The sequence below is a fragment of the Penicillium nucicola genome (genome assembly GCF_028828085.1).
Source record: "Penicillium nucicola strain IBT 29836 chromosome Unknown utg000007l, whole genome shotgun sequence".
NCBI lineage: Eukaryota > Fungi > Ascomycota > Eurotiomycetes > Eurotiales > Aspergillaceae > Penicillium > Penicillium nucicola.
Genome location: NW_026643131.1, coordinates 557230 through 575065, shown reverse-complemented (window position 1 = coordinate 575065; position 17836 = coordinate 557230). Strand labels below are relative to the sequence as shown.

Here is a 17836-nt window from a genome sequence, read left to right as displayed (position 1 = left end):
CCGGAGCTATGCGGCTATATCTCGACAGAGGGCTGATGACAATCGAAGCAGACACCGTCCAACATGATGCTCTCACGTCGCGCATGCTACAAGTGTGGCACTATTGGCCACTATGCCGGTTAGTAGGGAGTAGTCTGGTCGTGTGGTTCATACTAATCCCGCGGTAGAGGTCTGCACTTCCACTGAGCGTCTCTGCTACAACTGTACGTGCCCTGATCTGCCCTTGGATATGATCATATGCTAACTTAATACTACAGGCAAGCAGCCCGGTATGTCGAACTTTGGATTGTCCTTCCACCGCAACAGCTTCTAATCGTCCATATAGGCCACGAGTCCAGCGCCTGCCCTCTTCCCCGTACCACCGAGAGTAAGCTATGCCGCAAAATCCTACTCGTTGGAAATTCCGATTGCTAACATTCACCCAGCCAAGCAGTGCTACAACTGCCAGGGTCTTGGCCACGTCCAGGCTGACTGCCCCACTCTCCGTCTGAACGGCTCCAACGGCCGCTGCTACAACTGCGGCCAGCCCGGTCACCTTGCCGTAAGCCCTCCATTCCGCATACCAACCGACAACCATGACTGACCCAACCGCAGCGTAACTGCCCTACCCCCGCTGCTGCTGGTGCCGGTGCCGGTGCCGGTGCCAACGCCGGCCCTACCGGTGTCCCTACTGGTCCCGCTGGTCGTGGCGCCGGTGGCCCTCGCGGCGGTTTCCGTGGTGGCTTCAGTGGCTACCCTCGCACCGCTACCTGCTACAAGTGCGGTGGCCCCAACCACTTCGCTCGTGACTGCCAGGCTCAGGCTATGAAGTGCTACGCCTGCGGCAAGCTCGGCCACATCTCGCGTGACTGCACCGCTCCCAATGGTGGCCCTCTCAGCTCCACCGGTAAGGTCTGCTACAAGTGCTCTCAGGCTGGTCACATCTCCCGCGACTGCCCTCTCAACGAGGGTGCCGCCAAGCCCGCTGCTCCTGCCGAGGCTTCTCCTGATGCCGTTGCTGCTGTTGCCCCCGTCGCTGCCCCTGTTGCTGCCATTGCCCCCGTTGTTGCTGCTACTGAGCCTGCTGCTGAAGCTGCCCCTGCTGCGGCTCCTGCTGCTACCACCCCTGTCGCATAAATCGGCTGACAGTGCTTCTCTCCACCGCGCATTTTTCCTCTAGGGGGAATTTCTAGTTACCTTTTTCTTCCTCGGTTCTGTATCACGGTCACTTTCCCTGAACCACGTTCCTTTCCCTCCTCCATTTTCTTCCTTTGCATATATTGAAACCCACCTTCTTGGGTTGGGTCTGGTGTCTCGGCAAAAAACCAGCTATTGAATTTTCTCTTTTTATGTCAACTTGGAACTTACGCTTGGTTTCTTATGATTTTTTGTTTCTTTTTCTTATTTATTTTACCCCCTTTCATGTATACGACGAACAAACAGAAAAAGCGTTTCCTGTTTTTTTGTTTACGAAGTCCCTTCTGACTTGACTTCGCTCTCAAGTCTTACGATTGGCGTCCTATTGATCTCTTACGGATTATCTTTCTCGATTGATTCCATTCGATCGACTCTTGGTTGCGGTTTTCCTGGATGAGGCCAAGGAGAGGAGAGATGAAGAAGTATGGCAATGACAGAGAGGATGAGGATGATGGAGATCGGTGAAGCTGGGAGGAAAGCTTGGACTCGGGGAAAACGTTGTGGAAGAAAGGCCTTGGGAAGAGTCCTCGGTGCAGAGAAGATTTCAAGAGTCAAAAAGAATCATTTCAATTATTTTCTACTGTAACTGTATTATGCTGAGACGGTGATGGCCGTGAGCTCGTGACTTGGTGCACAGCTCTTCGGCTCTGTGACTCCCAAGCTCTCTCGTCCTTCATCGAATCCCATCAACCCAACCCATCGTCGATACATCATTGATCTATCGTTGCTGAGCATCAATCATTGGATCTGATCAATATGCCAGCCTCACAGGCAAGCGATGAATTTGAGGGCGATGAGGTACAACCCAGTCTTGACTTCACACACACACACACACAACCCCCAAATCTAACCAGCCCTTCTAATTTGCTACAGCTCTTCATCGTAGACATCGATGCAATCCAATCTCATGGAATTGGCGCAGCTGACATCACCAAGTTGAAAGCCAATGGCTTCTATACTGTTGCTGTCAGTATTGGATCTCTCCCACAGACATGATCTAAAGTCTTCCACTAACTACTACCATCCAGTCCGTCCACGGCGCCACACGCAAAACACTCCTCAAGATCAAAGGCTTTAGCGAGGTAAAGGTTGAGAAAATCAAAGAGGCCATTCAGAAATGTCTAGTACGCTATCCTCTTCCCTTATACAAGGATACAGAAACAGCATCTAACCAGAAACCCCACAGCCTTCTACATCGGGATTCATTACTGCCATGGAATTGCATCATCAACGCAAAAGGGTCGTCCGCATCTCAACAGGCAGCAAGCAGTTCGACTCCATCCTCGGCGGGTAAGTACTCTATTCCTCTCCGCCATCCTTGGCCCAAGTATAGACCCTAACAAACCTTCCAGCGGCTTCCAAAGCATGAGCATAAGTGAAGTCTTCGGTGAATTCCGCTGTGGCAAAACCCAACTATCACACACAATGTCTGTAATCGCTCAGCTACCCACCGAACTAGGCGGGGCAAATGGGAAAGTCGCCTACATCGACACGGAGGGTACATTCCGCCCAGAGCGCATTGCCCAGATTGCAGAGCGGTACGGCGTCGATCCAGAAGCCACGCAGGAGAATATTGCCTACGCCCGCGCACTGAATAGTGAGCATCAACTTGAGCTTCTGAATACGCTTAGTCGAGAGTTTTCTGGTGGGGCTTTTCGCTTGCTTGTTATTGATAGTATCATGAATTGCTTCCGGGTCGATTATTGCGGGCGTGGGGAGCTGGCGGATCGGCAGCAGAAGTTGAATCAATTTCTGATGAAGCTTGCTCATATGGCTGAAGGTTTTTTTCTTTCTTCGGTTTCTACTGTCTCGAGGTTGAGTGCTTACTGGATTTTCTTGCAGAGTTCAATGTCTGTGTCTTGATGGTGAGTATCATTACATCCTCATTTTCATTCCTGTTTGGTATATTTTGCATGCGACTTACACAGCTCTCTCAGACAAACCAAGTTCAGAGTGACCCCGGTGCTAGTTCTCTCTTTGCTGGTGCCGATGGTCGCAAACCTGTCGGTGGACATGTTCTTGCTCATGCTTCGACTACTCGCGTGCTTCTTCGGAAAGGTCGTGGCGAGGAGCGAGTTGCGAAGATCCAGGACTCTCCCGGTATGCTCCTAGATTGTTAGGGTTGTGTATTTGTCTAACTTTTGGCAGACTGCCCTGAGCGCGAAGCAGTTTATATCATTACAAACGGTGGTATCAATGACCCTGACAAGGCTTGAGGTGGCCTCAACGATGCGGAATATTGATGAAATTCCCTGAGGTGACATGTTCCAGAAATAACTAGCTTATTGCTAGGGACTGTACCATTTACTACTTTATACCTTAAATTATCTTATTAGTAACTTTTCAATAGTCCGTGGCAGCCCTAACATACAGTTCACCGCCTTTGGCGCCGCTCCGACGAGCGGCAAAATTCTTCAAAAGTGCAAAAAAAGTTCCGCTCCACCAACGCAACAATCCAGCAACCGGCCTCTCATCAAAATGAAGGGCGCATCTGTGCAAGTGGAAGGGTACACGACCCTGCCCGTGCAGCTCCCCAACACACCAACATTCCCCAAGCCCGCAACACACTATCTCTACGTCCGCCCCCATGAACCCCGAATCCCAGACCCAGATTCCACCCGCTCCCTCTTTATCGTCAACGTTCCAATCGACACAACAGAAGCGCATATTCGCCACCTCTTCGGCACACAACTCTCAGCAGGCCGCGTTGAGCGAGTTCAATTCGAAGATGTGACAACAAAAAAGCGCTCAGCGGCCGCAGACACAGACACAAACTCCAACAAAAAGAAACGCAAGCGCGTAACAGCAGACGACTACCAAACCTACCTAGACGATATCAACTTCCCCTCAACCTGGGATCGCAAACTCCAAAAGAGCGGTGCCCACGCAATCGTCATCTTCGCCGATAAACCCAGCATGGAAACCAGCCTCAAAGCAACCATCAAGGCCGCAAAGCGCGGCACCACCATCGTCTGGGGCGAGGACCTACCCAGCGACCGCATTCCCGCCCTCGGCCTGAACCGTTACGTTGCACACGAGCGTCTCCAGTACCCTGACCGCGGCGCGCTGCTCCGCACCGTGAACGAGTTTATGACTACGTTCGCGGCGGTCACGGAAGCTCGCAAGCGCGAGGAGAGCAAGCGATTCGCCGAGCCGGACGAGGATGGATTCATTACTGTTTCGCATGGTCCTAAGTTGAACTCTGTTGCGAGGGAGGAGGAGATGAAGGAGCTTGTTGATCGCCAGAAGAAGAAGCAGGAGGGTCTGGAGGACTTCTATCGCTTCCAGTCTAGGGAGAAGAGGAAGGAGAGGCAGAATGCTTTGCTTCGGCGCTTTGATGAGGATAAGAAGAAGTTGCACGATCTTAAGATGCGGAGGGGCAATATTCGGGTGAGTTTCTTTTCCTATTGTTTCATTTTTCTTAGCTCGGTTTTTGGGGTGGTGCTAACTTTGATACAGCCTGAGTGATCTAGTATGCATGATAGCATGGCGTTTGGGGAGTCTTTCGTGGACAGGATAAAAGTTTCAAGGTTTCCTGATGTACATGTAAGTTACTTGTTTCTTTTGCTATTTTCTACGGGTTCTTGCTCCAAGGATGAGTACGCTGGGGCCATATTAGCAAAACGCGCTTAGTGCGCTGTTAGGCTGTGACTTCAAAAACCAGCATATCAACAATCTTCTCACCTTCTGACATGGAGCTTTGTGTTTAGCGTTCTTTCGCTTCTTCTTCTGGTCTTTCATTTGCTGATATATGATTGAAACAGGTGGATTGACTGAATACATACATATCTCAATAACAATCATATTATCTATGAATTTAGTGATCTGCATACAATTCTTGGCTCTCATTTGAGTCATGTAGACATCATGGCTATCTGAGTTGGTGCTTAAATAGCTTTTCTTTTTGACGCGATCACACAATTCCTTGAGTATCGTAGAGTCGACGGTATTGTTGATGGTTTTCTATAGCAATGTTGCTCTTTACGTGCCTTGGCCATGTATATATAATATACCACCCAAGCACTCTGCTATAGCCACAGCAGGTTCTGGTTATCTAGCAGTATTTCTAACTCTATCCAAGGATGTCCAACTGATCATACTAAGCCATGTTTAGAGTCCAGTCTCTTCTAGATAGCCCAAGCCCCAAACCAGGAAAAGGTCGAATTAGGTCAGATTTCCCGCACAGACCAAGGCTTGGCATGACATCCCACCTCTGATCTGAGTATAAGATCTGAGCTATTCATGCACAGCTGTATACCTCTGAGATTCCTCGGTTCCCAGAAACGGCTAGAGTCCAGTATCTACATAGCCTAACTGGGTCTGTTCAAACATTGAAGTTTACCAGAGAACCACCTCTCCCCGTCATCGACCCATCTCACCTCAAAATACCCAAAATATATCCAAACATCCCACATCCTTGTCCAGGATTCAAGGAACCACCAATGACACCCATCCCCCTTCAAGAAGAGTCAGACTCAGACTCAGAGATCGAGTTTGAAGACGTCCCAATCACCCACCAAACCAGAACCCAAAATAGCGAAAGAACCAGGAACGGAGATATCTCTATAGAATTACCACCCGTCCCAGCCCAGCCATGGAATCCCCCATTGTATCTTCCTCCACAGCGAACTACGCCCATCCTCTCCGGCTCGGAGGAAGAAACCCAGCTCCGAGGCCGTCTCAGCACAGGAATCGAAAAAGTCACCTACCGCAAAATGAAATCTGACATGGGCATGGATGCACCGGATACCCCAATCCATTCACGCCGATATGACGGATTTAAAGACCTCGTCGTTGACGTGGATAATTTGGTTGACATGATTTGGGCCTCGGCGACTCGTGAGTATGATCCTTTTCTTATTTGTGATCATCTCAATATCACAACATCACCTATCAATACCATATATGGTACATGGTATAACTTATAAATATATAACGGAACTAACAAAACCAGCCTCAATCCAAACAGAAACGCTCATCACGCTAGCAGGCATCGTGCAAACCTCCTTAAAAAGCTTCCCCTTCGACCCGCAACCAACCCTAACCATCCTACACAAACTGGACTCGATCTTCGCGGCTTTATGCACAGGCACGCATCCACTAACGGGTGCCGCTCTTCCGGGTGCTCGGATTGGTCAGTCGCTGGCGACCGAGACGCAGAAGGTCCGCATTCGGAGTTTGGCGGAGATGACCCGGTATGAGGTTTTTTCTGTGCTCGGGTCTAGTAGGGGGAATGGAGATTATGATGATGAAGAGGAAGAGGATGGGGATGTGGAGGAACCGTGGATGCTGGAGGCTACGAGGGTTTATGAGGACAGTTTGATGTTGCTTGCGGAGCAGGATCCTGGTGTGGCTGAGGAGAGGGATGTGGGTGTAGGCTGTGGGCTTTGATTTGTGTTGATTGTTGAATCTGTATCTGGATGGGATATTGTCATTTAGTATCGAAGTTTGACCTTCGTGTTGAGTTTAGAGGAACGTTCGTCCTGATGTTTCTCCGTTATCTACTGGTCTACTGTAAGTTACAGTATAGATTGTAGATTGCTGAAGAGTATATTTTTAGAAATCAAAGCTTAGGCCATTGGATGCAGACGACAAGTCCCACAGGTTAGATTCTACTGCATACTTCGTACATATGGAGACACATGTGTCTTCTAGAAACTTCTATTCTTAAGTCAGAAAAACCTGAAACCCGAGACCCGAACAAAAGACAGAAAAAATACAAAACCCGTAGTGGAGTCGGGCAGGTAAAATGGCAGCTCACCAGAACCATCGTCAGCTGAAGTAGTACTGTAAGACCAGTGTTTCCATACCTTGAATTCACGTAACAGTCACTTGCAGTCTTAGCCCTCTCTATGGACAGAACAGCCCGAACTAAGTGGGTATGAGCCCTGAAAGTGGGGAAGGCTAGTCAGTCCTGGGGGCGATGCTCAGCCTCGGGCTGACTCTACAGTAAGTGCTTGGACCTAACAAAGAAGATCAGGCTTACATGTAGGTTTCCCGCAGGTTCAAAGGGTATATACAACATGCCAGATATCAGGCTCTGATATCCGAGGGTGGACACCCTCCCCCCAAAAGACTCGTTCCATGGTTCCAACGATGAATACAATACTGTTACTGGTATGCTCACTTACTGGAACAGGGCATGCCCTACCCCCCCGGATATGTGTTGGAACGCTAATATAGTACCGACAGTGTCTCACCATGCAAGGGCTTAGCCTTTAACCTCCCAAATCCCTTGCACCTCATTGTATATAGAACCAGATCTTCGGGAATACCATACAGAAACGCGTCGCGTACCGAAGTGGAAAGCCGCTTGGCACATGAAATCTCTGCGGGTAATTCTAATACGAGCGCCCCATGGTTCCCTTTATTATTCGACAGTGACGTATAGGATCATTTTATGACCTGCTGTCCTTACATGGATGAGAGAACCTTGCATTCCAGAAGAGGCACACTGGCCTGCAGCAAGGACGTGAAGAAAAAAAAAAAGGAGACGTGTAGTTCCATGGTTCGATGCTTGTGTGGCGGGGCTTCCTTTGATTTGTATGTATCGAGTGCATATCCTGTACAAAGTGTAAATGGAAATGTAAAGGCAAAGAGCTACGAGATGAACATTCTTGTCAGCAAGCTTAATATAAACTAGGTACCCAACTCCTCGTATAGGCACTTTCCCGGTACCGACTAGCGAACATTACATCAGCGCCGATGACGATAAGGCCCACGGATGTTGACAAGTCACATTGCGAGGAGGGCGACAGGTCCTTGCAGATTTCATGCATTGGTCCCTTGTATCAGGTACTATTTATTGGGCGCCTTTCACCGAGATGGAGGACTCGGGATCTGGCGGAGTCTTCAGAGAAATGGAGAGAAGCCCGCATATGCATGGGGGAGGTACTTTATAGTAGAGAGATCAGTTATAGATATTACCTAGTTGTAGCTAGTTCCAGCTATAGCTACCAGTGTATAGGTGTATAGCGTATAGTGTATAGTCAACAGCAGTGAGCTCACAGCAACAGCTGAGAAACCTTGGAACCGAAAGTTGAACCATGGGTCCAAATACTCCAATACCATACTGGGTAATACAAATACCTCTGTACTGGTATTCGCACTTCCCCCTCCCTCCAAGATTTCGTTTCTTCATTTTCTTCTTCCCCTCTCCATCCCCCTCTTTCCTATTGTTCGAAGATCTCGTTTTTCGCGGATTTTGCTTTAGGGAGTTGTGCTTGTTGCCGATTACTTGTTTTTGCGATCGCATTTCTAGTATTTTCGCGACTTTATATTAGGTGAGTGCCTCTTTCATCCTCCCCTCATCACTCTACCCTGCCCTCCATCTCTCTCTGCCTACGACTACGACTGCCCGAGGGCAAATGGCCATGCTACCGTCGCGCCTCGCCCATGTCCAAGCGCCCCGGACCGGGTCATCTGAATCGCCGTCGTGAACGGATCGGTTGCATTCGGACGTCAGACTGCACACACAGACTGGGACATGGAAACGGAAACGGAAACGGCCGGCGCATGGCCATCGCCAGTATCAACGGATGAAGATACCATTTTCGTCTGGCGCATTCGAATTTCTTGCTCTCCCGTTCGTCTGCGGCCGATCCACCCATCGATCCCTTCCGCAAATGTTACCCGAAGCTCTGGTCTTGGCGATTTCTGGCGCCGCTTTTGAGGCTGAACCTTGCGCTGGGAAAGACTTGCGATCTACACATTTCCCTTGACTGTTCTGAATTTTCGCATCGCTTCTTTCGTTTTGATTACCGCTGGCTGTTGATTTTGTGTCTTGTCGCATGTCACTTCTCGTTTCTGCACTGCTCCAATCTATTTTTGCACGCTTTAGAAATCTAACAATCGCTTCATCCAGGACCTTTACGCTCTCCTTGCCTGGCTTATCACGAATTGATCCTACGCCAGTCTTTCCTTACGACTCCACGAAGTTCTAGTCGCTTTGATATTTATCTTCTTACATCGACTTTTCGGACTTTGCTTTTTGCTTCAAAATGTCGTTCAACAACTTCGAATCTTTCCCTCAGCAGGATCCCGCCGCTACTGGCGCCCCGGCCCCCGTTGACACCACCATGACCGGTCAGGCCGACCCTTCCGCCGCTCAGTTCCAGGGACCCGCTCCTGGTGAGCCCAACGCTGCCCCCGTTTCCCAGCAGGGCGCCGATGGCAAGACCACCCTCTGGATGGGTGAGCTCGAGCCCTGGATTGACGAGAACTTCATCCGCAACCTTTGGTTCCAGATGGGTGAGCAGGTCAACGTCAAGATGATCCGCGACAAGTTCTCTGGGTAAGACACTACATTCCTCTCTTATACCCTCGAATACGTTCCTAATGTTGGTAGTAGGAGCAATGCTGGCTACTGCTTCGTCGACTTCGCTTCCCCTGCTGCCGCTGCCAAGGCTCTTTCTTTGAACGGTACTCCCATGCCCAACACCAACCGAGTCTTCAAGCTCAACTGGGCTACCGGTGGTGGTCTCGCTGACCGCAGGTAAGCACGATGTCCATCCGTCCGAAATTGGTATTTTCACCTGGTACTAATATCCATCTAGCCGCGATGACCGTGGTCCCGAGTACTCCATCTTCGTTGGTGACCTCGGCCCCGAGGTCAACGAGTACGTTCTCGTTTCGCTGTTCCAGAGCCGCTTCCCCTCGTGCAAGTCCGCCAAGATCATGACCGACCCCATCAGCGGCATGTCCCGTGGCTACGGTTTCGTCCGTTTCTCCGATGAGAACGACCAGCAGCGCGCCCTTACCGAGATGCAGGGTGTCTACTGTGGCAACCGCCCCATGCGTATTTCCACCGCTACCCCCAAGAACAAGGGCCCCGGCGTTGGCAACGGTGGTGGCATGGGTATGCCTGGCCCCGCTGGCATGTATCCCCCCATGGGTGGTCCTCCCATGCCCTTCTACGGTGCTCCCCAGCCCATGAACCAGTTCACCGACCCCAACAACACCACTGTCTTCGTCGGTGGCCTCTCTGGCTACGTCACCGAGGATGAGCTCCGCTCTTTCTTCCAGGGATTCGGCGAGATCACTTACGTCAAGATTCCTCCTGGAAAGGGCTGCGGCTTCGTCCAGTTCGTCCAGCGCCACGCCGCTGAGATGGCCATCAACCAGATGCAGGGATACCCCATCGGTAACTCTCGTGTCCGCCTGAGCTGGGGCCGCTCCCAGAACAACTCCGGCCCTGCCGGCAGCCCTTACCGCCCTGCTCCCCCTCCACCTCCCATGTACCCCTCCATGGGCATGCCCCCAGCCCACCAGTATGGCGGTTTTGCCCCCATGAAGGTGAGCAGTCACCCTGGCAGCCCGATCCCGGATCACTCTTAAGCAGGCGGCCGGCTGACACAACTCTCCAGTGAGCGTTTCTTTTGATTGAGATCACCGGCAGGAGTTGTCTGCGCCATTCAATTGACGGGTCTATTGTGTCATAACAAATTCGTGATTCCCTGGTTTTTGCCTTCATGGCTATAGCTCTTGATGAGCATCGTGTCTCCTGTGCTACGCATTTCCTTTTTACGTGAGCGCTATTATCTTAGCAAGATCTGAGCTTTGCCTTTCCCGCTGATATCTGTCTTGTTCTTATGTATCTCTTTCCCCTCTATGCGCTCTTTCGTATCTTATTCTCCTTTTTTTTAACTCTATTTTCGATGTCTCTCTGCCCTTATGCTGCTGGGGTTTTGAATACCCCATGGGTCTTTGTCTGCGTGTAACGGAAGTCCGAATTGTTTATGCGCTTCTTTTTCCCGATACTCCTTGGGCAGGCATTCTGCGAAAAGTTCCATTTCCCCCCACACTTTTTTCCCTTTGTTGTCTTTTTTTTTTTTTTTTTTTTTTCCAAGCAGCTAAATTGAATTATGTTCGCTTCGAGGGATGTCGCTTTGCGCTTTTGCTATTTCCTTTCTATTCCTGTTAGACTGACGGGCTTGTACAACACGCTCTGTTCGCTGCGCCTCAGCGTTTGTCGATTCTTAAATTTCCCTTGGTATGTGATATGCAATTATGTCGTGCTCTCGTTTGATGTCTTGCATTTTGTTGCTGCCATCTCCAATCTCTCTTTGGTTTGTTCCTGTCCGCATCAGCTCTTTGCTGCTCAAGCCGCCAAACGACAAACCTACGGACTTATCAAGGGCTGGTCCCGTGGACAAGATTCAACATTTTCGAGCTTTTGCTCATGTAGTATGGAGCCTTTCTCTGGTATGGCGCTTTGTTGGCCTTGGGCGGTTGGTTTCGGATCTTTTTCATCGTTATGTTTGTTGCCTTCCATGCTGTCCGCGATCAATCTATTGGAATACCTTATTTTCTACGCTGCTTGTAATTCCTATCATGGAGAGAGAGGTTTGGTTTGTGTGTGTTGGCTCCTCATGGTTTCCGAACTGTTTTCATCTAGATTATTTTTCTACTTGGTTGTGTCTTGGTGTTTCCTTGTTAGGGCTCGGTTGACTCTTTGGTTGACTCGCGCTTCGTGGGAGGGAATCTTTATTCTTCAAGTTGAAGTCTTGGATATTGTTTGCATCTTGTCACAGAAATAATAGAAAGAGTTGGTTTGGTCTTGCAATGTCTATTTGATGTATAGTGAGGCATCGGTGGAATGGGGAACATATGGTACCTTCCTCCACCGCAACCTTTCGCCGTTCACCCAAGTACCTCCAGCTCATCTTTCTTCTCTTTCCTTCGCCGCTTCGTTGATCGCTGCCTCGCACCTTCTTCCTTTCCCGGTTTGTTCGTGTGTGCATCCAGTCATCACATTCACTGTTTTATCTCATCCACTGGACTCACCACATTCCAACCCGGGTTTGCCTTTCAAGATGCGCTACGGCAACTGGGATGTGCTCCTGTTTCCAGAGCTCTCCAGGGTTCCCATCCAGGAGTTTAAGACTCAATGCTTCGTGGCTAAGGATGTGGACTCTCCTAATCTGCACAGAACTGCATACCAGAGCCCTCATTCTTACTACCCTGGTTCTGACCATTGCAACCAGCTTCCTGTTCTGACAACATTCATCCCGAGTCTGCCTGTTGACAATCGTTTCCGAATTTCGGTGCATAGCTGGGAGAAGCCCCGCCCTAGTCTCTCAATCGAGGCTCATATGGAGCCAGAGGATGTCTTGCTTTTTGAAGCTCGTGTCTATGTGGATGGTGATTTCATTGCGTGGGTGTTGAATCCTTGGTATTTTCCGTGAACTGACTGATATTCTTCAGCGGTGCTATCTTCGGTCAGAGAACCGATTGGCCGCACATCATTGGTATGTACTCTATCCTTCTTGCTGGCAGTTTAATATGCTGACATTGTTCATCAGAGCTCACTAATCGTCCGATCTCCTCCCCGTTAGGTGGTATTTGACCTCTGACAATGTATAGAGCTTGACCGAGACGGAAACCCTGACATGATGCGCTTCCCTCCCTTTCACTCTGAGGTCCTCGGCCAGAAGTATTGGGATATTAATGATATGAAGGGTCGGATTAGGGTCGTCATTGCTGAAGGATTCTCTCGCCCAAACCGATCGCCTCCTTTTGAGCGCTACAAGGATGTCGTCGCGATGTCTTTTCAACATGCACCCCTAAGCAAGTATCTTGTTGCTCGTTGAATAGGTTTGTTGCTAATTTGAATTGCAGATGTTTTGGAGTTCTCTAGCATCGCCTGGCCTAACCCTAAGATGTGGTTGCCATCGGGCAATGTACCCCGATACTTCCCAGGAAATGGATATGGCAACACCAAGAGACCTGGTGATCCTCATGGACATTCTCCAAGCAAGCCTAACTGTAATACGGTCAACTCTAGCAGCCAGTCCAGCAACAGCAATGTCGCAACCTTCAACTGCAGCCACCAGCCTGTTCATCCATCGAGCTATGCATGGACTCCTCACCGAGGGTTCCCTATTCCCTCCACTCAATGGACTGACTATCCACGGGGACCTCGCTGGGAGGGACAAAACACATACGCTGAGCCTGCTTTGGACAATTTCGTCGATGACACTGCTTGGCGTTCACGCGGTGCCCGATCTTCTCGCGAAGATATCCCCATGCCAGACTACGCCTCTAGCTCCACCAGCAGCCGTGCCATCTCGAGTATGACTGACATCAGCTACGAGCACAGTAAACAGCCCAGCATGACCGCCGCCATGGATGAGGATCAGTACAACGAATTGATCCAGGCTCTCACTCCTACCAAGCTGCCCACCGTGGGCACCCGTGCACCTTCCAACACCCCCTCGTCTATTGTTCCCGCAAACAAGCCCTCTGCCGCCGCCCAAGCACGCTCTGATAGCTACAGTCGAGTCACTCGCCGCACCTCTGCCCTGTGTCAGATCTCGCAGCCCAGCACCCGTGACGTCTCTGGCTCAAGCATGCCGCCCGTTACCGAGAAGGATGCCGCCGAGCTGCCAGCCTCCAAGGTTAGAGCTAGTCCCAGTGAGAAGATCAAAAGCAAGAAGAAAGTCGTGAAGGATGTCGACGCTGTCACCAGCCAGGACACAACCAAGGAAAAGGATATCATGAAGAAGGTCAAGATTGCCATTGACGCCGAGAGAGCTCTTGCGAACCAGGAGAATGAGGAATCGATTACTTGACTTGGTTTGGAGACGAGATTTCCATGATTGCCTTTCTGTCGTCTACATAACCTTGTATTCTTAGCTGATAGTGGATTTTCCAATGTCTGTTACTATTCATTCTTTGTCTTTCGTAGTTGTTCTCTAGGATTACGGATCACACATCCTAGTCTAATGGCTATGAACCTGCAGTGTTGGATAATCTCTACACAAAAGCCTCAAGACTAGTGTATAATTTTGGCTCTCGATTTGACTTTCAAGTACCCAGATTTTCCTACTTAGATATTATAGAGAAATAAATGATTACCACAAGTCAGGAATTACAAGAAAAGGTGAAAGTTGGCCATTTTGATAGGCTGTCACCACCTTCAGGAAAGAACAGACCGGGGGACTGTTGACATTTCTCTCTTTCTCTCTCTCTCTCTTGTTTCCCTCCTCCCCTCTCTCCTTCTCTCTTCCACCCACAACTTTCATTCCCTTCCTGTTCTCAATATCTCCATCATTCATCGTCAGACTTGCGTGTCTGAGCTCCTTTCTCATGGTGAACTCCGCCCCAAACATGTCCATGCCCGAAACAGACATCTCTGATATGTCCTCTCCTCCGCGTTCGGGTGATGATAACTCTGCGTCATCTCGCCCTTCTCTTTCCTCTGCTGTTGGTTATGTTCTGGGTGCTACTGGAACGGAGTCTACTGAAACTGTATCTGCTGAGGTCGTCTTCTCTTCTACAGGTCCCTCTTCCGAGACTCTCGATTCTACCGCCTCCCTCGACATGACTAGAGGTCAAGGTCATTTGCCTGTACCTCCAACCTACATCCTTGATGTCCCTACTACTGATACTCCTGCTCTGAACAAAGCACAGCCTGCCGTCGCCTGCATTGGCACACTTCGAGAAGAGCCATTCTCAGGCCCTGCTCGCGGTTCGAGCCGTTTTGGCGGCTTGATGGCCAATGCAGGTGCACCTGCAGCCTCTGCTATCAAAAGTGTCGCGGGTCTTGGCCATGGTATGTAGCAACCTTGTCGGTTTATGGGCTGGCTAATAATTGCTGTGGTATAGCAGACACGAGTTTCGTTCGTAAGCCATGTGCTAAGAACTCGGTTGGTCAGGAACGACAGGCCCAGCAACAGCATCTCTGTGCTCGGTCCTTGCGGTCTCTGGATCAAATCTCTGGATCCAGAGAGAGATCCTCCCCCGCGACTCTGCCAGGCATGGAGATGCTGGGTGGACTTCTGATGGCTGATAACCAGGGAAACCAGGTGTCCATGGACTCGGCGCAGGCTCAGATGTCCCAAGTCCATTCTCTGCGTGCTGGAATCCAGAGAGCCGAGACCCAGACAGCAAACTCTCAGTTGCAAAGATTCCAGCGGGCACAAAGCCAGCAGCTTGTGGTGACCCTTCCTGTGAACGTTGAGTTGGCTAATGCTAGAGTTGATCCGCCTGTTAGACAGCGACGGCCTGCATTGGCCAAAGGTAATGAAAGCCCATCGTTCTTTCAGCGGGTGCTGGATGAGCTGAACTCTGCTCGTGGTACCTCTCAAAGTGAAACCCAGCTCGTCCATCGGCCAGGTAGACAGGAGCTGCCGGTTTCAAATATCCGTCGTGATTACGCCATGAGTGAGAGAGAAGAATGCTCTGGCTTGGGTCAGAAAACACAGTCTGACCTCGACCTTAATATCGGTTGTTCCTCGGTCAACAAAGCGAGCGAGCACACCTCAGGTCAACCTACCATGAACCACCAACCTTCTTTTGATGGCAAATCTTTTGGTAGGCTTACTTTGGCTGGTGACCACGAGTCAGAGAAGCTTTCTACAGGATTTTTCAAACGTCCTTCTTCGGGGGTTTCTTACAATGCTACTCCAGCTAAAAGACAGCCAGTGGCTTCTTTTTCTCCTCCTGCACCTGTGTCCTACTCTAACCGGACTGGGCTGAATCTGGATGGTCCCGCGCCCTCAGGCCCTGGATGCAAGAGTACTCCAGGCATAAAACATGAATTCAACGAGGCGTTGGACGGCTGGGGCAGCATCCCAACTTACAGCTCCCCTTCTGTTTTGGGTAATCCCAGTGCTCCAGGTGTTCCTTTTCAAGCCGCAATTCATCTGGTTGCTTCAGATGATCCTTTGGCTCAATTGAATCGAGATGAGATTTTGAACGTTGCCAACAGTCCCTTGCACCACAACCCCACAGATTCAGAGCGTCATATTCACGTAAGTAATATTGTTCACTGACTTCTCATGCAAGCATCTGACTGAACTTTTACTTGAAGACTTTAGGCTCAATTGTCGTGAGAACCTTGAAGAACAAGCATGTGTTGTTCATCTTCAACATGCTAGACTTCCTGGCCAATCTGCGGTCCCGCTTTGAATACAGATACGGTGGCGTGAATGGAAGAAAAATTGGGGTCAAATTGACATTGTGGGGGCACACCATCTTGATCAAGCCAGCAGGCGAGTCACCACAGGAAACCAGAGCCAAGGTTTGTCGCGAAGCTCTTGAACAGCTGCGTGTATTCAACATGTTGTGGAAAGTCCCACCTCAGCCCATGGATGGGCCCACGGACTCCTCCTGGGACTGGATGAAGATTCTTGAAGGTAAACATTTTGATCAACTTGTTTGGGAAGCAACATCTAACGGGTATTCCAAGATTACCGTATCTCGCAGCAATGGCCAGGGCCAGGGTATCAGCCTTACAGTAATAACGGCAGGAAATGGTACTGTGACCTTTACGTCAACGGAAAGCCCTATCGTATCACGAAACCAGTCTCGTCGCGTGATGAGGCAGAAAACACTGTTGCTCACTTGGCAGTGCATGAAATTATGATTGAAAAAGGCAGCGACATCCAGATCCTTCCTTATGCTCAGCCCCAGGAATCCTCGATTCTGGTAACTCTCCCCGTCCAGAAGCAAATTGCCTCATTTCTTCGCGCAAACACCGCTGCCCCGAAGAAGAGTGGCCCTACCGCTGCGAATCAATACGCGGGGGTCAAGAAGCCGAATGCTAAGCCCAAATCTACTGCTCCTGCTAAGCCCCAGCCTACGAATACCAGAGTATCCAGAAGCAGGGGTGCAAAGAAGAAGGCTCAAAACGCTCAGAAGCTTCAACAGGCAGCCTCTACTCAGTCCGATATGCCAGCTCAGCCCAATGCTCTTGCCCAGCTCAACGCTCCTGCTCAGTCCAATGCCTCGGAGGCCAGCAATGTAAATGATCACGATTGCCATGCTTCTGTTTCAAACATGGTTCCTGTAGCTGGTACTCGATTTGTACCTATTGAGGCACAGGACAGACCCGTCGATGATCCCTTGGCAACACTGAAGGCTATTGCGAATATTTTCAGTACATTGGACCATGAAGCTTCCATCACCATGATCATGCAAAGTAAGTCATCCCCTTCTCATTTTAGTCACGGTTTGGTCACTTCTGGATCTATTACTTTCGATCCATTTCTCGTCCATTTTTGAGCAAGTCTTTTGGGATTGACATTGACTGACATCGGTTTTTCCCGGTATAGAGATTTGTGATGTCTTGAAAGCGGGCCAACCCGAAATCTGTGTTATCCCAGCTCCGGTGATGCCTGCTCAGGCACGCGCAGTGGTTGCTCATTTCAATGGTGCTCACCCATATCTGAATCGTGCCAGCCCCATTCATCTGGCATACGTTATCACCTCCAATGATGACTCTGCTATGGCCCTCGGGGTCAAGCATTTGATTCTCTACATCCTGAATATAGCAAAAGAGGATGCCGGCCTAGATGATTGTGGATATCCCAAGGAGCTGGGCGTGCTACAAGCACTGGAGGACGAATGCAACGCCACCCTGGAAACACTTGAAATTCAGGATGAAGTTTTCATCCTTTGAAGGATACATGATTGATACCCTGCTGCTCTTTTCTTTCAATTTCTGTTTGAACTTGAATCATGTATGATTAGCGACTTGATAGCGAAATCTCTGCTCTCTTTTTTTTATTTCTCTATTGAATCGTAAGACGGGTACAACTGAAATTTCTAGCTCATTGTTCAACTTCAATACGAATGTCTAGAAGCCAGTCCCCAAGTAGATACTTTCACGATACTTCATAGCTCATAAGTTGAACCAGAGACACATGCATGACTT

The 17836-nt window shown here is 49.8% G+C and overlaps 8 protein-coding genes across 8 annotated transcripts; all 8 read left to right on the top strand.

Annotated features, from left to right (window-relative positions):
• Positions 1 to 63: 63 nt before the first annotated feature.
• gisB (putative zinc knuckle nucleic acid binding protein) lies at positions 64 to 1116 on the top strand (the record flags this gene model as incomplete). Its single annotated transcript, XM_057129650.1, has 6 exons — positions 64 to 118; positions 168 to 203; positions 258 to 269; positions 326 to 367; positions 426 to 541; positions 595 to 1116. 6 exons carry the CDS (start codon positions 64 to 66, stop codon positions 1114 to 1116), a joined length of 783 nt encoding a protein of 260 aa, XP_056982718.1.
• A 1273-nt stretch (positions 1117 to 2389) lies between these two features.
• N7511_007272 (recombinase DMC1) lies at positions 2390 to 3392 on the top strand (the record flags this gene model as incomplete). The annotated part of the gene is made up of 5 exons (XM_057129649.1): positions 2390 to 2466; positions 2529 to 2956; positions 3019 to 3041; positions 3114 to 3276; positions 3325 to 3392. 5 exons carry the CDS (start codon positions 2390 to 2392, stop codon positions 3390 to 3392), a joined length of 759 nt encoding a protein of 252 aa, XP_056982717.1.
• A 262-nt stretch (positions 3393 to 3654) lies between these two features.
• Positions 3655 to 4644, top strand: N7511_007271 (putative ribosomal small subunit assembly protein; the record flags this gene model as incomplete). Its single annotated transcript, XM_057129648.1, has 2 exons — positions 3655 to 4566; positions 4636 to 4644. The coding sequence occupies 2 exons, from the start codon at positions 3655 to 3657 to the stop codon at positions 4642 to 4644; spliced, it is 921 nt and encodes a 306-aa protein (XP_056982716.1).
• A 974-nt stretch (positions 4645 to 5618) lies between these two features.
• Positions 5619 to 6543, top strand: N7511_007270 (uncharacterized protein; the record flags this gene model as incomplete). Its single annotated transcript, XM_057129647.1, has 2 exons — positions 5619 to 6015; positions 6131 to 6543. Coding segments are annotated over 2 exons (810 nt in total), but the record flags the coding sequence as incomplete, so codon positions are not given.
• Positions 6544 to 9176: 2633 nt separating this feature from the next.
• On the top strand, positions 9177 to 10512 carry N7511_007269 (RNA-binding protein; the record flags this gene model as incomplete). Its single annotated transcript, XM_057129646.1, has 3 exons — positions 9177 to 9469; positions 9527 to 9670; positions 9732 to 10512. 3 exons carry the CDS (start codon positions 9177 to 9179, stop codon positions 10510 to 10512), a joined length of 1218 nt encoding a protein of 405 aa, XP_056982714.1.
• Positions 10513 to 11990: 1478 nt separating this feature from the next.
• Positions 11991 to 13748, top strand: N7511_007268 (uncharacterized protein; the record flags this gene model as incomplete). Its single annotated transcript, XM_057129645.1, has 5 exons — positions 11991 to 12331; positions 12382 to 12425; positions 12480 to 12491; positions 12541 to 12744; positions 12796 to 13748. The coding sequence occupies 5 exons, from the start codon at positions 11991 to 11993 to the stop codon at positions 13746 to 13748; spliced, it is 1554 nt and encodes a 517-aa protein (XP_056982713.1).
• A 538-nt stretch (positions 13749 to 14286) lies between these two features.
• On the top strand, positions 14287 to 15953 carry N7511_007267 (uncharacterized protein; the record flags this gene model as incomplete). Its single annotated transcript, XM_057129644.1, has 2 exons — positions 14287 to 14731; positions 14788 to 15953. The coding sequence occupies 2 exons, from the start codon at positions 14287 to 14289 to the stop codon at positions 15951 to 15953; spliced, it is 1611 nt and encodes a 536-aa protein (XP_056982712.1).
• A 98-nt stretch (positions 15954 to 16051) lies between these two features.
• N7511_007266 (uncharacterized protein) lies at positions 16052 to 17581 on the top strand (the record flags this gene model as incomplete). Its single annotated transcript, XM_057129643.1, has 3 exons — positions 16052 to 16316; positions 16403 to 17101; positions 17286 to 17581. The coding sequence occupies 3 exons, from the start codon at positions 16052 to 16054 to the stop codon at positions 17579 to 17581; spliced, it is 1260 nt and encodes a 419-aa protein (XP_056982711.1).
• Between the last annotated feature and the right edge of the window lie 255 nt (positions 17582 to 17836).